The sequence below is a fragment of the Musa acuminata genome, chromosome BXJ1-9 (genome assembly GCF_036884655.1).
Source record: "Musa acuminata AAA Group cultivar baxijiao chromosome BXJ1-9, Cavendish_Baxijiao_AAA, whole genome shotgun sequence".
NCBI lineage: Eukaryota > Viridiplantae > Streptophyta > Magnoliopsida > Zingiberales > Musaceae > Musa > Musa acuminata.
The window spans coordinates 4,479,437-4,499,708 of NC_088335.1; the positions used below are offsets into that span (position 1 = coordinate 4,479,437).

The 20,272-nt window shown below is 39.6% G+C and overlaps 4 protein-coding genes across 5 annotated transcripts; 3 read left to right on the forward strand and 1 right to left on the reverse strand.

The window, feature by feature from the left end:
* The first annotated feature begins 7,155 nt into the window (after positions 1-7,155).
* Positions 7,156-7,731, forward strand: LOC103997298 (agamous-like MADS-box protein AGL29). Its single transcript, XM_009418463.3, has one exon. It carries the CDS (start codon positions 7,156-7,158, stop codon positions 7,729-7,731), a length of 576 nt encoding a protein of 191 aa, XP_009416738.2.
* A 1,395-nt stretch (positions 7,732-9,126) lies between these two features.
* LOC135592625 (beta-glucosidase 6-like) lies at positions 9,127-14,638 on the forward strand. The gene is made up of 13 exons (XM_065082182.1): positions 9,127-9,431; positions 9,741-9,807; positions 9,957-10,015; positions 10,091-10,166; positions 10,752-10,823; positions 10,913-11,000; positions 11,491-11,746; positions 12,280-12,395; positions 12,596-12,819; positions 13,153-13,184; positions 13,352-13,454; positions 13,542-13,650; positions 14,249-14,638. Exons 1-13 carry the CDS (start codon positions 9,291-9,293, stop codon positions 14,421-14,423), a joined length of 1,518 nt encoding a protein of 505 aa, XP_064938254.1. The 5' UTR covers positions 9,127-9,290; the 3' UTR covers positions 14,424-14,638.
* A 905-nt stretch (positions 14,639-15,543) lies between these two features.
* LOC135592626 (uncharacterized) lies at positions 15,544-15,983 on the forward strand. Its single transcript, XM_065082183.1, has one exon. The coding sequence runs from the start codon at positions 15,632-15,634 to the stop codon at positions 15,839-15,841; it is 210 nt and encodes a 69-aa protein (XP_064938255.1). The 5' UTR covers positions 15,544-15,631; the 3' UTR covers positions 15,842-15,983.
* Positions 15,984-16,651: 668 nt separating this feature from the next.
* LOC135582247 (major pollen allergen Ole e 10-like) lies at positions 16,652-20,206 on the reverse strand. 2 transcript variants are annotated; one of them, XM_065082186.1, is made up of 3 exons: positions 19,417-20,206; positions 18,829-18,862; positions 16,652-17,101 (listed from the first exon to the last, which is right to left on the reverse strand). In XM_065082186.1, the coding sequence occupies exons 1-3, from the start codon at positions 19,742-19,744 to the stop codon at positions 17,062-17,064; spliced, it is 402 nt and encodes a 133-aa protein (XP_064938258.1). In that variant the 5' UTR covers positions 19,745-20,206; the 3' UTR covers positions 16,652-17,061. The 2 variants fall into 2 exon arrangements, with proteins under 2 accessions (XP_064938258.1, XP_064938257.1); XM_065082185.1 differs by having other exon boundaries at positions 16,652-17,106; positions 19,417-19,809.
* Positions 20,207-20,272: the final 66 nt, after the last annotated feature.

Consider the following 20,272-nt stretch of genomic DNA (forward strand, 5'->3'; position numbering starts at 1 on the left):
ATGAAACCGAGTGAAACCATTGGCGACATGGTTACCCGTTTCACGGATGTTGTCAACGGTCTAAAAGGATTCGGAAAGAGCTTTTCGGATTTTGAACTTGTTAATAAGATACTAAGATCCCTTCCCAAGAGTTGGGATCTCAAAGTCACTGCTATTCAAGAGGTAAAAGATTTGCGAAATTTCCCTCTTGAAGAATTAATCGGGTAATTAATGACCTACGAAATGACTTGTATGTGATTAAGAATGTTGTGCTTCGAAACTAAAAGTTTTGAAAACCTTGTGCTTTGATTTCATTCAGAATTAGGAATGTTGATGTGTCCGAATAGATAAACTTGCTAAAATTATTTTTCGGACTATATTGAATTATCAAATCACTTGATTGCCATGTTTCTATGTGAAAATCTGCAACAAAATCTTATCCGAATGCATCTTATTTATTCGATTGCTATAAAACAGATTTTCTCATACACTTTCATGAATAAATTTGATGAAGTGATGTGTATGTATTCCATCCTGCAAAATCTTTACAAAAAAGGGGAATAAGTATTTAAAGCAATCTATGTAAAATTACTCTATAAGCTTACCAATATTATTTTCCTGGTATCATAATTACTATGCTTTTTGTTGATGACAAAGGGGGAGAAATACATGAATTGATAAACACTGCTATGATTAGAAATACTATGAGTGATGCTATAAACACTGCTATGATTATGCCATCCTTGCATCACCAAGAAATATATGAACATGTGCTAAAGTTTGCATTATGCCCTGAGTTGATATCTTATCATGTGAAGAAAATGCAAAACTTTCTAGAATATTTCAAATGTGTGCATCATGTAATAGTGCTTCACAGCTTTATATAATAATGTCCAAACTACATGATGAATAGTTACAAACACAATCATACAAACTTGATGATATATGTCAAGCCTTGACATCATCTTTGAAGAGATACATCATGAGTATCATGATGGGAGTATTGATAAGTTTAACTGATCTAACTTATCAATACGTCACTTGAATTCTTGGGTCTTGAATTCAAGGTTGACTTATCTCAACTATGGCATATAGACAGGGGGAGTTAAGGATAACTCCATTATCAATTGATTGTCATCATCAAAAAGGGAGAGATTGTTGAATCTCGGATTTTGATGATGAAGTCAATTGTCATTTGTTGTCTAATCTATGTGTTGAGATAAGTGTGCAGGATTAACTACGATGAAAGTTAGACAAGCAGCAGGAGTTGCGCCGGAGTCAAGTTCATGATCACGTTGGGAGTTCGAGAGTTCGACGGAAGTTCGGACGGTCGTCGGAGGTTCTGCGAGAACAGATCCGAGAAGTCCAGAAGCTTGCCAAGCGAAGCTCGTCGGAACTCGCCAAGTGGATCGTCGCAAAGTCCAGGAGTTTGCCGGAAGTCCGCAGGAGCATCACAGAGGATTCATCGGATGATCGACGGAAGTTCGCCGGAAACTTGCCGGAAGAAGCGATTGACGCACCGAAGCAAAGCTGCAGAAATTGTCTTAGATTTAATCGTAGTTAGCACGTTGATTAAGTTGGAAAATGGGAGGTGATCCCATTGGCTTAATCTTGGGGCAATTGGGCCCCTGAAAGATTGAAATTGGGTCGAATGGAGCTAACCATTCGGACCCTGATTGCACCAAGAGGTGCAACCGCCCAGGCCAGGAGGTGGCACCGCCTGGGCTAAGCCTCCCAGCGAGACTGGGCGGTGCAACCTCCCCAGCCAGGAGGTAGCACCGCCTGAGCTCAGTCTTCGAGCAAGACTGGGCGGTGCAACCTCCCTGACAGAGAGGTAGCACCGCCTGAGCTCAGTCTTCGAGCAAGACTGGGCGGTGCAACCTCCCTGACAGAGAGGTGGCACCGCCTGAGCTCGGTCTTCGAGCTCTGGCAGAGAGGTGCAACCGCCTCAGTCAAGAGGTGGCACCGCCTGGGCTCAGTCTTCGAGCTCTGCCAGGCGGTGCAACCTCTCCAGTCAAGAGGTGCAACCGCCTGATCCCAGAATTCCGGGATTTGATCGTTTTAAGCTCCAAATTTGAATTGGGTTGGGGCCTATAAATACCCCACCCATTCAGCACTGAAGAGACACAGACCTACACCGAAATCTTGATCTTTTCTGTGATTCTAAGAGCTCAAAAGTGTTTTAAAGCCTTTAAGTCTCCTCATTCTGTTCTTCAAGTTTTGAGTTGTAAAGTGAGGAGAGAAAGGTCTGTAAAGGTTGTCTCCTGAGCCTGTCAAAAGGAGAGAAACTGTAAAAGGACAGTTGGCCTTCGCCTATTGAAGGAAGGCCTCTAGTTGACGTCGGTGACCTCGTCGGTGGAGGAAGCCAAAAGTGGAGTAGGTCAAGACTGACCGAACCACTCTAAATCTCTGGTTTGCGTTTATTTTGAGCACTTTATCATTACTGCAAACCTCCTTCATAACTACTGCTCTCTGCGCTTTTACGAACAAGTTCTAACTGCTGTTCTTTCCAAATCTGCATTCAGACGTAAATCGGTGTTTTCGTACATTACAGTTTACGTTTACGTTTTGATTCTGCAAAACTGTCTTCTGCGCCTTCACGAACAAGTTTCTAAGTGCTGATCTGTCCGAATCTGCTTTCAGACGTAAACCAGTGTTTTCGTATGATATTTACATTGCAGTTTACGTTTACGCCTTGATTTTGCAAAACTGTCTTCTGCGCTTTTACGAACGAGTTTCTAAGTTCAGATCCCTTTAAAACTGCGTCTAGACATAAAATTGCGTTTAGACGTAAAACTGCCCAAACTGTGTTTAGACGTAAACTGAGTTTAGACGTAAATCTGCGTTTAGACGTAAATCTACGTTTAGACGTAAATCTACGTTTAGACGTAAAACTGCGTTTAGACGCAAACTACGTTTAAAACGTAAAACTGCGTTTTAGACGTAAACTGAGTTTAGACGTAAATCTGCGTTTAGACGTAAATCTGCGTTTAGACGTAAATCTGCGTTTAGACGCAAACTGCATTTAAACGTAAATTGTGTTTAGACGTAAACTGCATTGAATCTTAAGTAATCTTAAAATCGGCTTTTACATCGAAATCGTTTTTATCGAACGAACGCAGCTTTCATTTTTTAATCGCTGAAAGATTTTCGCTGCACTAATTCACCCCCCCCCCCCCCCTCTTAGTGCTCTCGATCTTAACAATTGGTATAAGAGCAAGGTTAACTCTCTAACGGATTAAAACCCAAAGAGAAATGGCATACGTCGGAAACCAAGAGGGGCATTCTATTACGCGTCCACCCATGTTCAGTGGGACGGACTACACCTACTGGAAGACCCGAATGAGGATCTTTCTTATTTCTATGGATTTTGAACTGCGGAATCTTGTCGAAAACGGATTTTCGAAGTCTTCTCTTCCAATGATCGATTGGAATGATTTGGAGAAGAAGGCTTTCGCTCTTAATGCAAAGGCTATGAATGCCTTATTTTGTGCACTTGATAAAAACGAGTTTAACCGTGTTTCAACTTGTGAAACTGCATTTGATATTTGGCACACACTCGAAGTGACCCATGAGGGCACAAGTAGAGTAAAAGAGTCAAAAATCAATTTGTTGTTACATTCTTTCGAACTTTTTCGGATGAAACCGAGTGAAATCATTGGCGACATGTTTACCCGTTTCACGGATGTTGTCAACGGTCTAAAAGGACTCGGAAAGAGCTTTTCGGATTTTGAACTTGTTAATAAGATACTAAGATCCCTTCCCAAGAGTTGGGATCTCAAAGTCACTGCTATTCAAGAGGCAAAAGATTTGCGAAATTTCCCTCTTGAAGAATTAATCGGGTCATTAATGACCTACGAAATGACTTGTATGTGATTAAGAATGTTGTGCTTCGAAACTAAAAGTTATGAAAACCTTGTGCTTTGATTTCATTCAGAATTAGGAATGTTGATGTGTCCGAATAGATAAACTTGCTAAAATTATTTTTCGGACTATATTGAATTATCAAATCACTTGATTGCCATGTTTCTATGTGAAAATCTGAAACAAAATCTTATCCGAATGCATCTTATTTATTCGAATGCTATAAAACAGATTTTCTCGTACACTTTCATGAATAAATTTGATGAAGTGATGTGTATGTATTCCATCCTGCAAAATCTTTACAAAAAAGGGGAATAAGTATTTAAAGCAATCTATGTAAAATTACTCTATAAGCTTACCAATATTATTTTCCTGGTATCATAATTACTATGCTTTTTGTTGATGACAAAGGGGGAGAAATACATGAATTGATAAACACTGCTATGATTAGAAATACTATGAGTGATGCTATAAACACTGCTATGATTATGCCATCCTTGCATCACCAAGAAATATATGAACATGTGCTAAAGTTTGCATTATGCCCTGAGTTGATATCTTATCATGCGAAGAAAATGCAAAACTTTCTAGAATATTTCAAATGTGTGCACCATGTAATAGTGCTTCACAGCTTTATATAATAATGTCCAAATTACATGATGAATAGTTACAAACACAATCATACAAACTTGATGATGTATGTCAAGCCTTGACATCATCTTTGAAGAGATACATCATGAGTATCATGATGGGAGTATTGATAAGTTTAACTGATCTAACTTATCAATACGTCACTTGAATTCTTGGGTCTTGAATTCAAGGTTGACTTATCTCAACTATGGCATATAGACAGGGGGAGTTAAGGATAACTCCATTATCAATTGATTGTCATCATCAAAAAGGGGGAGATTGTTGAATCTCGGATTTTGATGATGAAGTCAATTGTCATTTGTTGTCTAATCTATGTGTTGAGATAAGTGTGCAGGATTAACTACGATGAAAGTTAGACAAGCAGCAGGAGTTGCGCCGGAGTCAAGTTCATGATCACGTTGGGAGTTCGAGAGTTCGACGGAAGTTCGGACGGTCGTCGGAGGTTCTGCGAGAACAGATCCGAGAAGTCCAGAAGCTTGCCAAGCGAAGCTCGTCGGAACTCGCCAAGTGGATCGTCGCAAAGTCCAGGAGTTTGCCAGAAGTCCGCAGGAGCATCACCGAGGATTCATCGGATGATCGACGGAAGTTCGCCGGAAACTTGCCGGAAGAAGCAATTGACGCACCGAAGCAAAGCTGCAGAAATTGTCTTAGATTTAATCGTAGTTAGCACGTTGATTAAGTTGGAAAATGGGAGGTGATCCCATTGGCTTAATCTTGGGGCAATTGGGCCCCTGAAAGATTGAAATTGGGTCGAATGGAGCTAACCATTCGGACCCTGATTGCACCAAGAGGTGCAACCGCCCAGGCCAGGAGGTGGCACCGCCTGGGCTAAGCCTCCCAGCGAGACTGGGCGGTGCAACCTCCCCAGCCAGGAGGTAGCACCGCCTGAGCTCACTCTTCGAGCAAGACTGGGCGGTGCAACCTCCCTGACAGAGAGGTAGCACCGCCTGAGCTCAGTCTTCGAGCAAGACTGGGCGGTGCAACCTCCCTGACAGAGAGGTGGCACCGCCTGAGCTCGGTCTTCGAGCTCTGGCAGAGAGGTGCAACCGCCTCAGTCAAGAGGTGGCACCGCCTGGGCTCAGTCTTCGAGCTCTGCCAGGCGGTGCAACCTCTCCAGTCAAGAGGTGCAACCGCCTGATCCCAGAATTCCGGGATTTCATCGTTTTGAGCTCCAAATTTGAATTGGGTTGGGGCCTATAAATACCCCACCCATTCAGCACTGAAGAGACACAGACCTACACCGAAATCTTGATCTTTTCTGTGATTCTAAGAGCTCAAAAGTGTTGTAAAGCCTTTAAGTCTCCTCATTCTGTTCTTCAAGTTTTGAGTTGTAAAGTGAGGAGAGAAAGGTCTGTAAAGGTTGTCTCCTGAGCCTGTCAAAAGGAGAGAAACTGTAAAAGGATAGTTGGCCTTCGCCTATTGAAGGAAGGCCTCTAGTTGACGTCGGTGACCTCGTCGGTGGAGGAAGCCAAAAGTGGAGTAGGTCAAGACTGACCGAACCACTCTAAATCTCTGGTTTGCGTTTATTTTGAGCACTTTATCATTACTGCAAACCTCCTTCATAACTACTGCTCTCTGCGCTTTTACGAACAAGTTCTAACTGCTGTTCTTTCCAAATCTGCATTCAGACGTAAATCGGTGTTTTCGTACATTACAGTTTACGTTTACGTTTTGATTCTGCAAAACTGTCTTCTGCGCCTTCACGAACAAGTTTCTAAGTGCTGATCTGTCCGAATCTGCTTTCAGACTTAAACCAGTGTTTTCGTACGATATTTACATTGCAGTTTACGTTTACGCCTTGATTTTGCAAAACTGTCTTCTGCGCTTTTACGAACGAGTTTCTAAGTTCAGATCCCTTTAAAACTGCGTCTAGATGTAAAATTGCGTTTAGACGTAAAACTGCCCAAACTGTGTTTAGACGTAAACTGAGTTTAGACGTAAATCTGCGTTTAGACGTAAATCTACGTTTAGACGTAAAACTGCGTTTAGACGCAAACTACGTTTAAAACGTAAAACTGCGTTTTAGACGTAAACTGAGTTTAGACGTAAATCTGCGTTTAGACGTAAATCTGCGTTTAGACGCAAAACTGTGTTTAGATGCAAACTGCATTTAAACGTAAATTGTGTTTAGACGTAAACTGCATTGAATCTTAAGTAATCTTAAAATCGACTTTTACATCGAAATCGTTTTTATCGAACGAACGCAGCTTTCATTTTTTAATCGCTGAAAGATTTCCGCTGCACTAATTCACCCCCCCCCTCTTAGTGCTCTCGATCATAACACCTTGGTTAGTATTTTTTTAACATATCATATTAATACTATTAAGAGGATTGAAACCCAAAATGTTATGATAAATTGTCAAAGTCATTATCAACTGACACTTCATCTAATAAATTTTAAATCTAAAGTATTAACCACTGTAATATAAAAGTTATTTATAAATCTTAATTCTCTAACAATTAATTTCTAATCAAAATCTTAATTTTAGTTGAACTTTTTTTAATATTTAAAATCTAAATATTTCTCTAAATACTTAGAACCCTAACAGAACCCTAACAGATATAGCGATAGAAACGCCGGCTACTCTTTCTCTCTCTTTCAATTACTAAAAGCCTTGCCTTTTTCTCTGATTTCTACATCGATAATTAGGCATTAGCACCATGGGAAGGCGAAAGCTCCCCTTCACGATGATCGACAAGAAGAGCCGCCGGCAGATAACCTTCTCCAAGCGCCGCAAGGGGCTGTACAGGAAGGCGTCCTACCTTTGCTCTCAAGGCTACGACATGGCCATCATTGCCATGTCTTCCGTCGGCAACGCCTTCGCCTTCGCAAACCCCGATATCGACACCGTCATCCGCCGCTACGTACGCGATGGGCATCCCATCGACTTTGGCAAAGAAGAAGAACAAGGAGGAGAGGTTGCAGCAGTAGTGCCAGTAGACAACCGGGCCACGACTTTGGGCGTTTTGCATGGCAGCGGCCCAACGCTGGATCTGGTTACGACGCCGAAAGCCGGCAAAGAAGCCGCGACGAGCAGCAGGATGATCGGGGAAGAAACGGTGACGAAGGCCAGCATACTGGAAGACCAACGGTTCTGGTGGAACAAGTCGCTCGATCATCTCACGGTGGAGGATCTGCGAGAGCTCGAGAAGGCGATGGTGGAGCTGCGGAACAAGGCGCAAGAACGTGCAGATCTTATCTTGAGATCGACGACGCTCAGCCTCGGGCGATTATAATTGTGCATATGTAGCAAATTACTTTTAGATTATCTGATCAGAGTAACATTACCTTAGTCAAGTTGACTCTGATGTGATAAGTCAAACTCACTCTATGTTACTGTTCAGACCAATTCAGATGAGGAGTCAACATGAATCGTCTTAGACAAGATAACTGAGGCCAATGATTTTGACTTGTCCCACTGCAAAATGTTGCAGCTCTTTTTTCTGAAGATGATTCCCAAAGAGTATAAATCAAATCTAAACATGGATGGATAGCTACTGATAGAATGGATTGCAGGCAGTCTATTTGTTGACTTTCACAGTCTTTGGTCTGTCCTTATGTTAGCAGCCAGAAGCACAATGTCAACAGATCTTTCTGCTTCAGATCCCTCTGTAGGCCGCTGGACACCTCGAGCTTTCAGACCTGAACCTGGAAAGCTCATGGGCTGTGTCACACAGCAAATTGGACTCAGGCAAGTAATCTTTCCCTTTTGTACACAGCAAAAGATGCATGCAGACAGCTTTGGGTAGTGAAACAGTGTCATGCATTGCACCACAGAAAGAAACTGATTCCTTGGATTCTGCCAGCCCCTACTTTGCTTGACAGCAAAGATAAGCTTTCAGACAAGACTTCTTTCTGCGATGGCTCCAAACTCTGCAACAAGAACACAGGTTAGGCATCGTGTTTATCTCTTCTCAGAGGAGGAAATGATAGTTGGTATGAGAAGGTTTAGAAAGAGATTACTCACAACATCCTTCATGAATTGATTCATGGAAGCCACAAGAATTCTGAGACTTACGCGATGAAGTTTCATTTGTCTACAGACGGTGGTGGGGCGTCTGAAGCACTCCTAATTGGTAAGACAACCAAGAAATGTCCTTCTTTGCGTGTTGCCTTTGCATTTTCTGGGGGTTATATTCACGTAATCTGTATGTCCTCTACAGTATCATGTCAGAATCCTAAATGATGTGCTAAAGAACAAATCTTTTTAAGCTCGGACATGACCTGTTTCCTTGCAGCGAGATGGTCCATAGGAACGATCACATGTGGGAAGGAGTTCACATCCAGTAGTGTCTCCTTGCAGAAGCTTCAACCCAACGCTTGGACCTTCGATGTGAACATTAACTACCGCCGGCCTTGTCCCACTCGAGCTAATTTAATGCCCCCTCCACTAGGAATCATCTCCAGCGTCATCTCTTTGTAGGGAACTACAGACAGGTCTCCTGCGCTTCTTTTACCTGCAGCCGAGTGTGACAGCATCCATAAGAAACATCGATATGGACTGATAAGCTGACAGCCGACTAATTTACATGGCCACAAAAGGTACGAGGGAGCAATAATTGCCGACTAATTTGTATGCCATTCATCACCCTGTCGTGATACACTAGCAATTCCCACTCGCACAGCTTGGCAAGGAAAACGAGGAAGAAATGACAAGAAGAGTCATGGGGTTTGTCAGCTGGTTCCCACCGTCTCTCCTCGACATAAATACATATCCCATCAGTTGTCGATGCCGCATTCTCATCTATAATCTCTCTCCCTCTCTCTCGATACATACGTTTGCATTGAGAGAACAATGTTGTTGGAGAGAAGTCTTGTTTTTGTGGTTCTTCTGGTGGTGTTTGGGGCAGAGAAGAGTTTGGCACGGAGTGGAGGACTGAGCAGAGGGAGTTTTCCCAAGGGGTTCGTCTTTGGAACTGCTTCATCATCTTACCAGGTGATTGTTTGACCTTCTTCCTTGGAGACACTGTATCTATTTTGCTATGTATGAGATATCAATGAAGGATTGGTGTTCTCTTTCCACTCATAGCTCTCTATTTTACATGGTACGATTTCTTTCTTCGTTTTCCGTGTTTTGATTTCAGCTATTAAAGGAATAAGAATGCTAAAGAGATTAATAACAGTAAGCAAAGCAATGATAAGCACCAGAGCAGAGAAAACAAATCATTAGAATGAATGGAAGAAGAGTAATAGTTATGCTTAACCATTGAATGCATCTCCTCCAAATGTTATCCTTTCTTCTCAGTACGAAGGAGCAGTGAAGGAGGATGGAAGAGGGAGAACGGTGTGGGATGCCTTTGCTCATTCCTTCGGTACGCCATTAGTCTTCATTTCACGCCTCCTTGAGAGGAAAAGCCCCATTATCCAACTATGCAAGCTTTTCTTCTTCTAACAAGCATTCAACTATGAAATGTCAACGAATGTTATCAGTAGAAAAGCTTGCTCATATTGAGTTTTGCAGGGAAGGTGATCGATTTCAGCAACGCCGACGTCGCTGTTGATCAATACCATCGGTTCCATGTACTTCATCTTCACCAAAAGCTCCTGCTATTCTGTGATTTGTAGCACTGACATCCTTGTCGATTGCAATTACAGGAGGATATTCAACTTATGAAAGACATGGGAATGGATGCTTATAGGTTTTCTATCGCATGGTCACGAATTTTCCCAAGTAATAACTCACTCTCTCGATCACAATTTCCATACCATTTCTATAATGTATACGCTTTTAGTGGATTATTTTCATACCATTTCCTTGGTTGCTTATTACTCAGTGTGTGATAGCTTTCTGAATATTATGGTATGAGACATTAATGAGCAACACAGAGTCATGCAAGTTCACAACTGTTCATCATCGGCATAATTAAGTAGGAATAACTTAGCATAAGAGGCTAAAGAAATTCTAGGCTTATCTTAAGAACTCTGAAACGAATCAATCTCATGACTTTGTTCAGTATGATTCCTCTTTATTGTAGGAAGGTCATTTTGGATGTCGACTTGCATCTATGAAAGAGGATTACAAGTTTAATGATATCTTAGTCAAAACTAGATGAAAACTTCTAAGGAGGACATGCAAAAAAGAGTCAACAACAACAAATAACAACAAACAACAACAACAACAACAAAACCATAAAAATGGAATTTGCAGAAGACACAGAGAAGGGAGAATAGAACTTTTAGCATAGAGCATGATGTTGTTCTCAGGTCAAGCAAATTTTGCATCTGACAAGACTGTTTTCTTTTGATGTATTTGCAGATGGTACTGGTGTGGTTAATCAGGCAGGGATCGACCATTACAATAAGTTAATCGATGCTTTGCTAGCTAATGGTAATCGGTTATCACAAGAGAAACTCTTTATGAACTTGCAAATTGTTATAGTTGGTATCATATAATCTCTAATAATTATCGATTTGCAGGGATCGAACCGTATGTGACTCTATATCACTGGGACCTTCCTCAAGCCTTAGCTGATAGATACAATGGATGGCTTGATCGCCAGATTATGTGAGGTTTTAAAGCTATGATAGAAAAGTAGCTCCAAGGATTTAATTGTTACGGCAGAGCCGGCTAACATCTTTCTCCGAAAAGAAATTAAAATTTTAGATTTGATGATATTTATTTATATCTTTGATATATTTCATTTCTATATGACTTGAATCAAAAAGAAACTTTCTTTCGGATAAAAATTTTCTTCATGTTTTCTTAGAAAATCTTGGTAAGATTGTAGTAGATGTTTCCATATGGAAACTTATAAAACATGAAAAAGACACGGTAATGTAATAGAAATTTTATTAAAATAGAAAAAATAAAAATAAAAATAAAATTACAAGCTATATAACTACAAATGCTCCACACTTTCTGAATTGCTTCTAGCATAGGTTCAAGTCCATGGTAAAGACATCAGATATCTTCTGATTAATGTAAAACAAGTGTACATGATTCTTGTCTTTAGTTACACTTTGCATGTGTGAATGATACATTGTGACAATTGCAGAGAGGACTATGCAAACTATGCAGAGACATGCTTTAAGGCATTTGGGGACAGAGTCAAGCACTGGATGACCCTTAATGAGCCCCACACCTTCGCAGTTCAAGGCTTTGATGTGGGGCTGCAAGCCCCCGGCCGCTGCTCCATTCCCCTTCTGTTGTTCTGCAGAGCAGGGAATTCAGCAACAGAGCCATACGTTGTTGCCCATAATGTTCTTCTCTCACATGCCACTGTATCTGACATCTACAGGAGGAAGTACAAGGTATGACAACATTTTTGCTGCCAATTCCATTGTCATAACAGTTTTGCATGCCATTGGAAGTTTAGAAAACAATCGAATTGCAGTAAGAGATGCTGAGTTTCTTAACAATGCATGCTTTGATGTTGAAGATCATGTTTAGTCTCATAATGATAATGGGTTGGAGAGTTGGGAGCAAAAACCTCATAAGGAGCGAAAATGAATCCACTCCAAGAGGTGCTTTTCGGGATCCATCTTTCGACATAGAGCCGATAATTATTTATAGCTCAAAGGGATTGTCATGGGCTTAGAAGAGACTTTGGCTCCCCCTCTCATGCCCATATTTAGTCTCATATTAGTTGTAGAGTTGGAGAGTCAGATCCTAATAAAGAGCCAAAGATGAATTGATTTAAAAGACGTATGGGCTCACCACAGCAAAAAAATTCCTCGCGACTCAAAAAGCTTGAGATGGTAATGATTAATATCAAGTTTATCAAATTTGATTTTGAATGCACATTTACATATAATTGACCAAAAGCATCATTGCTGATATGCAGCAAAATCAACAAGGATCAGTTGGCATAGCTTTTGATGCAATGTGGTTTGAACCCATGTCAGATTCCCCCACCGACATTGATGCCACCCAAAGAGCACAAGACTTTCAGTTTGGATGGTGAGGCCACTCTTTCTGCTTATGTGTTCTACTATTTCTGATCTTGAAGTGGTTTGACAACTTTATTCTGCTACTACATTTTGGTGTTTTATACTCGGCATAAAATGTTAGTTCAGCATAATTAATATATGCAAAGACATATGATGAAGTACATGCATTCAAATATCTACTAAAACCTACCTGCTTCATTCAAATAACAGGTTCATGGATCCTCTGTTCTTTGGGGATTATCCAAGTTCAATGAGGACAAGAGTCGGAAACAGGCTACCCAAGTTCTCCACAGCTGAGGCTGCTCTGGTTAAGGGGTCATTGGATTTTGTGGGAGTAAACCATTACACCACATACTATGCCAAGCATAATTCAACCAATATAATTGGAATACTCCTCAATGATACCCTCGCAGATTCTGGTGCCATCACTCTTCGTAAGTCCACTTCATTTCATGAAGATTTACTTATGATACATAGTTGTTATGCACATGTTGTTTTAGGGATTGATCAGAAGTGGTTTAGGTTGTCTTCCTCATAGAGAGAGTTACCAAAAAGACAATGCATCATCCATAAAGTCCTAACTATCCGGGGATGTCTTTAGGTCACTCTATCGCTTCTCTTACTACTAATGATTATACCTCACCTAACTATAACATCCGTAGATCTCCTTAAGACATGTCCGAACTTGAATAATACCATTAAAGGAAATATAAGCATCGTTCTCTCTTTAGAAATTCTCATATTAACTATTTCTTCTCATCATGCAGCTTTCAAGGATGGAAAGGCAATTGGAGATAGGGTAATTCTCATCGACAATACTGGGGCAGATACATCTTCAATCTATCAACTATTTATAAACTTCTACTACTTCCAATTCTTATGTTTTAGCTTACAATTTTCTATGTTAAGTGTATAAGCTTGAAAAATGATGCTGTCATCGAACCATATGATGATTTTGGAGTGCAGGCTTCTTCGATATGGCTCTACATTGTACCTCAAGGGATAAGAAGGTTGATGAACTACATCAAGCAGAGGTATGGAAATCCTGTGGTTATCATCACAGAGAATGGTAAGTCTCATGCTTCTCAATGTGTTCAAGATTTCCTCCTACATGCATTAATTTTTGGAAGCTAACAATTTTGTGGCCAATGCGAAGGGATGGATGATTTCAACAATCCATTTATCTCGATTAAGGATGCTCTCAAGGACGATAAGCGAATCAGATACCACAATGATTATCTATCGAACTTGTCTGCCTCCATAAGGTAAGCCATCGCGGTATATGATTAAATAGTAGGATTGCATTAGAAATTCAAAAAGTGAGCATTAACACAATGGTGAAATTACTCCTTTGAGATCTGAAACATAACATATATATTCATTGATCCAATCCAAATCTCACATCGGCAAGAGCTTCTTGCTCTAGTATTATCCTTCAATCATATTGAAAACACAATCAGACATGTAAATTTAATTTTTCTTTTTCCTTCCAAAAAAAAATTTATAGGATGAGGTTTTGAATTCTCAACCTTAGATAAGCGGATTAGATACATCAAATCTTTGTGCTTTTTATAAAATAATTTCCAAATCTTCAAGCTGAGGTAAATCAAATCTTAACACCTTTTACTTGATTTGATTCATACTTTTTATAAAGTACATTTTACAGATCTTAGTATGGATTGTTAAGGGATATTTGATGTTGGTGGTGCCATAGCTGATTCAATTCAGTCCAATCTCAACTTCAACACTTGCTTAGAGAGAGAGAGAGAGAGAGAGAGAGAGAGAGAGAGAGAGAGAGATGGAACTAATGACATTTACTGCACTGCACCTAAACCATCTACTTTTTGGTATTCTATCATGCAGGCAAGATGGCTGCAATGTGCAGGGGTACTTTGCGTGGTCTCTTCTCGACAACTGGGAATGGGCCGCAGGATACACATCTAGATTTGGCCTCTACTTCATAGATTACAATGACAACCTTAAGAGATATCCGAAGAACTCAGTCGACTGGTTCAAGAAGCTGCTGAAGTCTGCCTGAGCTCTATTCACCCAACACATTATTGGAAAAGGATCATTTGTCATATCAGTAGTAGTAGTTATAAGCTTTGTTGTAAGCCAAATCCTATTGGGGTGTCTCTTCATTCTTGGGCTTCAAACATGAAGTCTTCACTTCTTTACAGTGTGGTGTGCACAATGCTCACATATTTGCAAGCACTAAGAGGACTTAATTTTGACCGCCATTTAATTTGTACCTCTTGTATTTAGAATATATACATATATATTTATTTCTGAGAATCGATTTCTAAAAAAAAAAGTTTTTCTTTTTGAATTTTTTTCAAAAAAAATTTATTTTTAGATTTCTTATTACGTGTCTCTAATATCTACGATGTTCTTGACTTTCCATCGACTCGTGTCCACTCTTTATGGATTGGTTCATGTGATGCACTCTTAAAAAATATGATTGTTATACTATTTTCAAGTTTATAATGCTTTTATTAAGGTGGAAAAAATAATGTAAGGCTATTCAAAACCATTATAGCAACTATAAGAATCATATTTTAAAATTTAGTGAATATATGTACGCACAGAATACATGTTCTTAGTAAATTAGAAGGATAGTTTAGCCTCTAAATGACTCTATCTTAAGTTAAAATTTAATATATATTTAGTTTTATATGTATCCTAGTCTTTTTATAAAATTTCATGATAATTAAAAAATATTTTGTCAGATAAAATAATAAGGTATTTATTTTCTTCTAGAATAATCAATTCATTTGATTTTAAAAATAAATTACTAAAAAATTAATGATAAAATCAAGATGAATTTTGAGGGCTAGTAAAGTTTATTTTATAAAAAAAATTATATCAAACATTTTTTTTATAAATTATTATAAATTAATAATTCGGGTTTTTAACTAACGCCTATACTTTTAATTTGATAGGTATATCGTTTCTTAGTATAATCAATCATTATAAAATATCTTTAATTGTTTTTTTTAAAAAAATATTATATATATTTATATCTTAAAAATAAATAATATGAAATATACATATTGGCAAAATTAAATGTCACAAAGAGCCACACAAGCCACCGTCACACAGATGAATGAATGGCAATCCCCGCGTTGCATTTTAATGAAGAGCGAGAAAGAGAAAGCAACATCCTGTTCTCATCTTCTCTTCAAATAATGGAGGTGGAGATGAAGGAGAAGGCGTACCGACAACCACACAGCGGGCGGGAGGAAGATGGCGGACTGGGGGCCGGTGGCGGTGGCGGTGCTGCTGTTCGTGCTGCTGACGCCGGGGGTGCTGTTTCAGCTGCCGGGCAACGAACGGGCGGTGGAGTTCGGCAGCTTCAAGACCAACGGCGTCGCCATCATCGTCCATGCCGTCCTCTACTTCGCTCTCATCACCATCTTCGTCGTCGCCGTCGGCGTCCACATCCACATCCGCTAAGTAGTCCTACGTCTACCCGATCGCGTAGCAGAGGAGGAGACGAAGTGATTCCCGATGACTCCGCACTGTAGAAATCTCTATATGTGATTTGAACTCGACTCTCTTGTTTGCTGTCTTTGGAATCTCCATGCAAGCTTGAACATGTTATGCCTCTCTGCATCACGCAATAACATGCTCATGTGCAAGTAAATCATCCGAAGCCATCAAACTCTTAAGCCAATCCGCTGGAACAATTTATTGAGTCTCCACAGTCTGCAAAGTCATCTTTCTACAAATCATATTAAAATTTATATCTTTTTTCCTGTAGTCTCTCATATTCGATGCGTTTGGATAATTGATCCATTAATTTATTATGTCTAAATAATAATAAAAAATACTAAGTCTCAAGCTAACATTAAGTCACCTATTAAATTTTTTGATAGTCAACAGGAGCTATTATCCAAATCAAGTGCAAAAACAGACATTTCATCAGCCCATTCATTTCATGAGAAAATTATAATGTGCGCAAAAAGCAAAGCTGGATTTAACTACATAAGTTTTTTAGTCAAAAAATTAGAAGTTAATGAGACAGTTTTTACTATTAAGATCGAATGGTCGAGTAAAATTAATATTTTAATTTTTCTTATTATAATTCCCCAAATCCTAATCACCAAATGGCAGCATCCAAGTCATCAAACAATCTCAATCAGCTTTGAGAAAAATAAATGGGATTTGCATTAATGTACTAAGTAAAAGAGATTGCATAAATGTCAACGGCAACAAACAAGTCCACATGTATGTTTAAGCTTGTAATCATAACTCAACGATAACTATATTGATAAGTCATATAATGTCTTAACTATCCGAGATCAATTTTGTACAAGACAATATCTTTATTTAACATTTATGATTACAATCCGTAAAGTTGCATCCGAGAAAGAAAGAGGTTGCACAGTAAAGAAGATGCTACATCCGATGTCTTGTTCCTTTCTACAAGCCTTTGAAGGTGGCAAGATCAACACAGTTTCACCAACCCTATCAATTCTCAAACAAAAGAGTGGCAGATACAACAATGTGGTGTCAAGAGGCCTAAGCTAGTCTTTCAGAAGAGCAGTGAGACGAAGCAGAGGCACATGACTAGCAAAAGCGGGCGGCACAAATGAGAAGCAACAGCCATGTCGATAGCAGGCACCGTCGAACCGACCACTGGAGGATTCAGCCTACCACCGTCACCGACATCATCACCACCACCGGCGTTTGGTGTACTTATTAAGCCTCCTGCTGTGCTGTAACCAAGACATGCACTGTTACAATCAGAAGTCTTTTGTTTTTGATGCAGATTGATGCTTCGGTAGGAAAATATAGATATGCTTGGACTTGTGACCCATCAATAAATGGTTATCTTTGGAAATCATTAATGTGTGTGAAGAAGGAACGTGATCAGACTTTGTAGCTCATATGATTTCCCTTAAACTTAATTGATATCCCAAACAGATCTGGCTAAATAAAAAGGAAGACTATAGACGTAGTTCTACTGCAGAATAAGTAGTTCGTAATAGGCTTACAGAACAAAACATCATCAACAAGAACAACTGTTGTGTTTAATATTAGAATGACTCGATTTATATGAGAAGCAAGAACAGAAGGAAAAACATATCCTGCCTATCATAAATCATAACGACGACGATACAATACTGTAACACTTGTGATAGTTAACAAACAAACTCGTTTGTTTACAGACAATCAGGAGTTTGCCTAAAGTCTATTGGTTCATGTAAATTAAGGTTTTACTGTCAAATCATAAACATCACCTGCATTGTGGTATAAGTATCGAAAGCATGCAAAGATCTCACATAGTGGAGAGTTGAGGAAGCATGTGATTTTTAAGCAATGATACAACCTTTTCAACTGAGGTGCTTTTTTAAAGGACAAAACAATCATCCCATGGATCATCAATATCTCACACAGTGTATAAAACAGATCGTTGGCCTACATTATTGTCGTCTCTAGCAACCTTAACCATATCGAAACAAAGGAATCACAAACGGGGGCTCTGTTGTGATACAAATTAGGGAGATAAGTGGATTTTGGCAGTGAAAATTAAAACGAGAGAAAGAGTTGACAGAGAGAGTTGAGGGAGAAAAGAGAAAGATTAAAGGAGCTTTATTTAGGTTGGAAAAACTAATGTTGTCAACTGTAACATCATATTGGGATTACAAACTTTTAAATAGCAATGCAAAACCATTACTCTAGAAAAAAACATATCTAAGTCTTTGAAGTATATAGCACGCTAAACAGTGATTGTGAACTTGAATGCAGCCTTACTGATCTAAAATGAGAATTCACGAGTTTCAATTAGCTTCAGGTCAGGTATCAGACTAACAAGAGCTGCAGGATATATAGATTTAGGATCAATGATCCAAAAAATCCATCATCTGAAAACTTCAGTCCTAAAATGAGGAAACACCCGAAAATTAACACCACCTCCGTACGAGGTAATAACAATGACCAAGACAAAGGAAGAATCAGATAATCATAAAATGCAGCTTGAGATGGTCGAAACTTAAACAAAACACACCTGATGACATAAGATACTTCAAGATGGTCCATGTCAATGTGTGTGTGTGTGTACATGCACCAAAGTAGCTTAACAAGTTCAAAACATAGATATACTAACCAATTAGCCATAACGTACACGAGTAACAAATCACAAGCAGACATTATTCACAACCTAGTTCTGAAAACCAATCAGATCAATATGTACCATATGATCTTTACCCATCTGATTAAAAAAAGATAATACTACATGTAGTTTCTTATCAATTGGTGTTTATTTTTTTATTATTTTTCAGTAATAACAGGCGGTGGGAGTCCATATACCACACTATCTACCAGTTTCAGAACTGGTATCGAATGAGTTGATTCAAAACACAATGTCTTAAAATAAATTCTTCATTCTTTCTAAAAAGAGCTTGTAACTTTATGTTTAGAAAGCAAGTATGACATACCTTATGGATGAAGGGTACGTGCAGGATCCATAACCTGAAGCAAAGTTTAACAAGAAAAATCAATTTAACATATCATCCTTTAAATGCCCAATTTTCATCTCAAACCACTGTTACCAATTCCTACAAGAAGAACCCCTACAGTAAAAAAAAATTCAGACAATAATCATATGAAGTCATATGAGAAATACAAATATTTCTAAAGTTCTTTTTACTATTTTTCTTGGAAAATCAATAAATACATATTGAGTCTCCAGAATTGAGAATACAATGTATATAACTCTACATGTTTGTTGAAAATTGAATATATCCTACATATCCTTTTAGGAAAATATAAAACTTCGACATGGTTTTTTTTCTTAATTTTCACATATATTATTTGCTTACAAAAATTTGCAGGGTTGTAATTCCTGTTTATTTTTTTCCCCGGAGGTGAAGACTACGGACAGGGGAATCTACAAACTCGCCATAGTGTGCATCTGAAGAATTCCGACGGCAGTAGTCAATTTCAGGCATACACTCCATCCATCACCGCGGCAGAAATAAGGAGAAGGAGAGAGATAGAGGGAGAGATAGAGAGAGAGCACTGACTGGGGTTCGAGATGGTGATGGTGGCGGTGCCATGGAAGTCGCAGGCGGCGGGGTTGGCGTTGGAGCGCTGGTAGTAGCTGTTGAAGGCGTAGGAGGCGTGGGAGGGCAGCGTGTTGGGGAGGTAGCAGAGGCCGTTGGGCTGCACCGGCGAGCAGTCCACGACCCCGGACCCGCACACTTGGTCCATCGCCGCCTCCAGCGCCATCGCCCCCGCCTCACTCCGCGCGACGCACCACGTCACCTCCTTCTCCGACCCTCTAATCATCCCCACCACCACCACCACCACCACAACTACCGCCGTCGCCACCACCTCCGCCTGTCCCCTCATCGCAACGTCGAAAAGAGAGAACGAATATTGGTGACTAGGGAAGTCCGGCAGCGATGCGGGAATATAACAGATAGTGAGCGCGCTTCACTTTTCTTTCTCTTCTCCTCTACGGGAATCGTCCACCGTTGGATATGTGCATTCTGGAATCAGACGGTAGACGAAGCCAGTAAAAGAAAGACAGTTGCCTGTCTTTTGATTGGATATAAAAAGCATATGAACTCTAATTGCTCTAACTGTGACGAAGTTACTTAAATACCCTCCGGTTTTTGGATACGTGGGCTTATGATGAGGGTAATCTTGGGATGCGAAGGACTGGGGGTTTGAGCGGGAACAGTTAGTTAGTTATCAAGAACTATGCATATATAAATGTACCTCGTTACGTATAAACATATTTTGGATGCAACAAATAAACTGTTATGAACAATATATAACATAACGTCAAAGAGATGTGGTAAAAAGGGATAATTTAAGATGGAGAAATTAAAAGAAGCCAGAAAAAGATCACTCTGCGAATGCAAAAGTGGGGAC

Excerpts from the sequence above, each read along its gene's own strand:
- LOC103997298 (XM_009418463.3), top strand. The coding sequence starts at position 7,156 with ATGGGAAGGCGAAAGCTCCCCTTCACGATGATCGACAAGAAGAGCCGC.
- LOC135592625 (XM_065082182.1), top strand. The coding sequence starts at position 9,291 with ATGTTGTTGGAGAGAAGTCTTGTTTTTGTGGTTCTTCTGGTGGTGTTT. Across the intron at positions 10,167-10,751 it reads ATGGTCACGAATTTTCCCAA|ATGGTACTGGTGTGGTTAAT; the intron begins GTAATAACTCAC and ends ATGTATTTGCAG. Across the intron at positions 11,747-12,279 it reads TCTACAGGAGGAAGTACAAG|CAAAATCAACAAGGATCAGT; the intron begins GTATGACAACAT and ends GCTGATATGCAG.
- LOC135592626 (XM_065082183.1), top strand. The coding sequence starts at position 15,632 with ATGGCGGACTGGGGGCCGGTGGCGGTGGCGGTGCTGCTGTTCGTGCTG.
- LOC135582247 (XM_065082185.1), bottom strand. The coding sequence starts at position 19,744 with ATGAGGGGACAGGCGGAGGTGGTGGCGACGGCGGTAGTTGTGGTGGTG. Across the intron at positions 18,863-19,416 it reads CATCACCATCTCGAACCCCA|GTTATGGATCCTGCACGTAC; the intron begins GTCAGTGCTCTC and ends ACTTTGCTTCAG. Across the intron at positions 17,107-18,828 it reads ACGTACCCTTCATCCATAAG|CACAGCAGGAGGCTTAATAA; the intron begins GTATGTCATACT and ends TCTTGGTTACAG.